This window comes from Poecilia latipinna, unplaced genomic scaffold, assembly GCF_001443285.1.
Source record: "Poecilia latipinna isolate Pla-1442-1.1 unplaced genomic scaffold, P_latipinna-1.0 Scaffold251, whole genome shotgun sequence".
NCBI lineage: Eukaryota > Metazoa > Chordata > Actinopteri > Cyprinodontiformes > Poeciliidae > Poecilia > Poecilia latipinna.
Genome location: NW_015112867.1, coordinates 3839 through 9247, shown reverse-complemented (window position 1 = coordinate 9247; position 5409 = coordinate 3839). Strand labels below are relative to the sequence as shown.

The following is a 5409-nucleotide window of genomic DNA, read 5'->3' as shown; positions in this document are numbered from 1 at the left end:
ACAAGAAAATGGCTTTTAGATAGCTGTCCACTGTAGTGACCACTATGCATGAAAGGGTTAAAGGTCAAAACACTCCATTCTTCACTTTTCCTGAAACTGTTCATCTTCATCTTCACTGTAGTAGTTCTGGACCAAATTTACCTGAAGAGCCAGTGGTTTTTTTTGTTCGTTTTTTTTTTTTTATCAGGGCACAGGAAAAAAAAAGAAACAAAACAAACAAAAAACAGGCCAATATTTCATCATTTAATATGCCAAGTGAGCCAAAAGAGCCACTTGTATCACAAGAGCTGCAGGTTTGCAGTTCTCTGAAAGTCCTTTTTTAAGCCAATCATCGTTTTGCAATTATCTGTACTGCATTAGCCCTCTAGAATCTTAGCATATAGAAATATTACATTCTTCTATTTCATCTATATTTAATCCTGTTTTTAAGAACTGCACAGCTATTTATCTCATATTGTAAATTTCCCCTCGGCAGTCTGTTATCCTTACTTTCATGTTATTTTTTTTCTTTCTTTCTACGTTTGTGAATCTGCATGCTCACACATATACCCTTACTACCGTAAGGGTATATGTGTGTCTTTTATGAAACAAGAGCCCCAAATATTTAAAACCATCCATTCTTTCTAGTTCTTTACATTCCCACATGTTTAATTTGGAGACTTTTGTACAACAGCTTTTGTTTTAGATGAATATTTATAAGGAATTCTACATTCTGTAATGTCTTTTACAATTCTTCCCTCTTCCAAATAATAATCTCTGAATAGTCAAGAAAGTTACAGAGTTGTTCATATGTCTAAAACATTATTGGAAGTAGACTAAAAATGCAGCTATGAGGAGTTCCATGTGCAGATATCCTAATTGGACCATGTTCCTATTATAAAACTAATACTTTTTGGGTTAATATTTTTTTTTATCTACCTGTTCAGTTTTAATTTTAATCCCATCTTTCTCTTTCCATTCATTTAACTACTTTCTGTTCTTGTCTTGTCCTACTGCCGTATTGAGAAGTTTGTCTAGGAAGCAGGCCGACCACCGTTCTTCTTTCATTGGTGACACAAAATTATTTTTTTCTGTAGAAAAACAAAATTTATTCCACAGTGTACAAAAGAAAATTAACTACACAACACTACTAGTTTTTACCTAAATCGTCATGTGAAAGAACTTAATACAAAAAAATAAAAACATGTGTTCCCCACCAAAGTCGCTTCCACATCATAACAGGGACAAAACAGCAGAAGATCTACAACAATTCAAACCAGAGACTAGATAAAGGACATATTCAATGTTTATTGGCATTAAACACATTAAAAGCATCAGGAGTTTTTCCATCAGGGCTGCAGCTGTATGTTTAATACGGTATATTTGGCAACATTGTCTTTTCCTAACTGATTAATCATTTTTGACTGCGCAGTTGCAGCATTTATACCAACAGATTATTATTGTATAATTGTGGAACAGAATTAGCAGCTTTTCATGGTGAATAAAACTGTGCCACCGAATTAAAAGGTGAATATTTGATGTGAATCATAAACAGAAGGTGGCACTTTAACAGCTTTACTCAGATCCAGTTAGTTATTCATGAACTGAACTGATAACTAACAACATACTTTCATTCTGCGTGGCCAAGTTGGTATCTGTGGATTTCCCAGCTAATTTATCTGCTGAACAGCACAACTCAAAACAGCTTGAGTCCACATTTCAGTCTGTTGACATCACTTTGGTTCCAGATGAGACCCTCTGCGGCCCTAGCGGGTCCAGGGACCCCCGGGGCGTTCTGTCCCCGGCTGCTCTCCATCTCCACCGGCTGCTCACACACCGTCATCGCTGAGTAGGTTTCCACCATGAGGGACGACGGGTCGTCCGACTGTCCAGGAACCTTCCCGAGAGGAAAGTTCTTCCATAAGACCTTATCGGAGCACACCTGCCACGGAGAACCTCTGAGCACCTTGGCTTTTTCGGTCAGAACATCCATCCGCTGGAGGTCGCCGGACGACTCGCTCCTCTCCCCGCTGCGCCTCAGCTGCTGCCGCCGCTTCTCATGCAGACTCTCCAGGGTGTATATGGGCTGATGCTTCTGGTCCCTGGGGAGGCTGAACTCCACGGCGGGGGTCTGGGTGTAGATGGAGCAGAGCTGGAGCAGTTTCTGCTGGGTGTCCTGAGGCAGCGGGTGCTCCATGTCGTCCAGAATGAGCTGCAGCAGGTGAGGCGTGGAGCCGCAGGGAGCGTCCAGGCACGCCGACAGCAGCTGCTGCCACCGCAGCTGGATGCGGTTCATGAAGATCCTGTCCTTCATCCGGGCCTTCTTCTGCGTCTTCCGTTCAAAGCGGAACTCGAACTTGTTGCTGTTGCACAGAAGGACCTCTGAGGCCCAGGCGGAAAGGTAGAACACCCTGAGGTCTGTCTGCTCGGTGGTTGCCACCTTCAGCTCCACGAACAGCTTCTCCAGGAGCAGGTGGATGAACGAGGGCGAGTTGAGCATCTTCAGCAGGGGCAACCAGAACCGCAGGACGGGCTGAGGGACTCTTGGTTCAGAGGAGCCGGAGGTCTCAAACGGGTCACAGCCTAACGTTTCCAGCTGCTCGACTGTCGGAACCAGAAACCCGTCCTCCAACAGCACATCGACCAGCAGATCGCTGGAGTCCAAAGACAACTGCTTGATCTCCCCCAGCAACCAGCTCATGTCTGCCAGGGGAGCCAGGGCCCGGTCCTCCTGAGGCCCGTCCAGACTCTGGTACCGCTCGCTCTCATAGGAGATCAGGACGTCCCGGGTGGCCTTGAAGGCCTCCATCTCCCTCTGCCTGCTCAGCAGATTGCTCTCCTGTCGCTTCAGCTCAGCATCCTCCTCCTCTCCATCAGAGTCTGACTCCCAGTCCTCATCTGCGCCCCCTCCCAGCTGCCTGGACCAGTACTCCTGCTGGAGCCACTCCAGAACCACCTTACATCCCTTCCGGCACCACTTCAGCGTGGGCAGCTTCTTATGGGTGAAGTCGTGCCGCAGGTCCACCACCCACTCCGGGATGTTGAGCTTCCCGGCCAGCCGCCTCAGGGGCCGGGCTTTCCTCCCTTGCTGCCTCTCGGTGATCAGATTCACAAACCGGACCAGGGCCGCCCCATACAGCAGGACCAGGTCGTCTCCGTTCAGCTGTCCGGACCGGTCCAGGACCTGGCACCGCACCAGGTCGGCCGTGCAGTCCACAGCCACGGGCGTGTTGTGGGCATACCGGCCCCTCCATGCTGAGACCCTCTGCAGAGCGAACCTCTGCAGGGCGGGATCCTTGGAGTAGAGGTAGTCCAGGACCTGGTCCCACTCTGCCTTGTTGACCCAGGCCACCACATGGCGCCTCTTCTCCGAGCTGCTTTTCTTCATGGCGGAGGAGCTGCAGAACCACGGAGACCTTAACTCAACACCGATAGCTCTGACACACTGGAGCTAAACACACGGAGAGTACAGATATGAGGCATGAAAAGGTTTACGGCCCTATTCTTCTTCTTCTTTTTCTTCTTCTGCTGCTTCGTTTTTTATTTCTTCTGATTGACGGTCTTCTTCTTCTTCTTCTTCTTTTGGTTTTTACGGCAGCTTGCATCCGTTTATGTTGCATTACTGCCCTCTATTGACTCCTATCAACTACGCCTCAAATTCTCTCAAATAACCCAGTATTCTTTAAAAAACGAAATACCTTCTTTTTCCCCTCACTATTACTCAGCTGAAAGATCACCTTCTCAAATTCCAATTCCCTATTAACACCTAGTTCCCCTTTTAATAATCTTCTTTGGCTTGCATATTTCCCACATTTAATCAAAACGTGTTCCACTGTCTCTACCTCCTCACACCATCTACATAATCCAGTGAGGTGTTTCCCCATCTTAAAAAGATTCCCATTTAGGAAACTATGCCCGGTTCTTAATCTATTTATGATTATCTCTTCCCTCCTATTTATTCCTCTACTCCTTTCTACTTTGACTGTATTTTGAATCCTAAATAAGTGTCTTCCCTTTATTTCATTTTCCCACCTAACTTCCCATATTTCCTTGCTTTCTTTCCAGATTATACTTTTCCCTTCTGATTTGGATAATTTAACTTTCATATTAATATCATCATTTTTGATCGCCTCCTTAGCCAGCCTATCTGCTCTTTCATTCCCTAGAACACCTACATGAGCAGGAGTCCACAATAATATAACATTTTTATTTTGTTCACATAACCTATGATGAACCATCATAATCTCATATAAAATATTTTGATGATTTTTTGTACGTCCCTTTCCGATACTTGTTAATGCAGATAGAGAGTCGCTACAAACTATTATTTTATTCCTATTACTTTCTTCCACCCACTCTAAAGCAACTAAAATAGCACAGAGTTCTACTGCAAATACACTCAAATAATCAGATGTTCTTTTTGAAATATAAATTTTTAATTCAGGAATCACTACGGCTATACTGGTTGCTTCACTTTGAGGTTCTTTCGACCCATCAGTATAAATTTGCAAATAGTCAATATATTTATTCTGCATATGATTATAAAATTCTTGGTAAATATCTAGCGTGTTCCTTTTCTTAATATGTGTAAGTGATCTGTCTACATTAATATATTGCCAAGTCCATGTAGGTCTCATAGGCCACAATACAGTTGGACTAAATTCCTTACTATGCACATTAAAAATTTTTGCTTTGTCATCCCCAACCCACCCAAAGCTATCAATTTGTTTCTTTCCTCTTTCCCAACACTTTTCTAATACTTTCTTAACCGGGTGATCTGACTCATGTCCTTTTAAACTTATCCAATAATTAACCATTAGCTGCTGTCTTCTAATGCATAATGGCATTTCCCCTGACTCTACTTGTAAAGCACAGATTGGTGTCGATTTAACTGCCCCTAAACAAATTCTCACTGCTCTGGCTTGAATGACATCTAACTTTTCTAACCTGGTTTTGGCTGCTGATCCATACACCACACTCCCGTAATCTATTCTTGACCTAATTAGTGACACATATATATTTTTTAGTGAATCAAAACTTGCACCCCATGTCATTCCTGCTAAACACCTCATAATGTTTAAAACTTTTTTACTTTTCTCTACAATATGTTCAATGTGATTTCCCCAAGTTAGTTTCTTATCAAAAACTACCCCCAAAAACCGAAACCAATCAACCCTTTCTAACTCTTTCCCATATAAATACACCTTTCTATCAACCCCTATTTTTTTATTTGTGAAAAACATTACTTTTGTCTTTCCAATAGAAAATTTAAAACCCCACTCTACCCCCCAATTACTCACTTTATCTATTCCTTCCTGGAGTTTAACAGTAAGATGTTCCACATTTCTTCCCCTTTTCCATAATGCTCCATCATCAGCAAACAGTGACTTACCAAAACTGCTAGATAAATCTTTAAAAATGTCATTAATC

The 5409-nt window shown here is 43.1% G+C and overlaps 1 protein-coding gene across 1 annotated transcript; it reads right to left on the bottom strand.

The window, feature by feature from the left end:
• Positions 1-1063: 1063 nt before the first annotated feature.
• Positions 1064-3521, bottom strand: las1l (LAS1 like ribosome biogenesis factor). The gene has a single exon (XM_015032806.1). It carries the CDS (start codon positions 3365-3367, stop codon positions 1676-1678), a length of 1692 nt encoding a protein of 563 aa, XP_014888292.1. The 5' UTR covers positions 3368-3521; the 3' UTR covers positions 1064-1675.
• Between the last annotated feature and the right edge of the window lie 1888 nt (positions 3522-5409).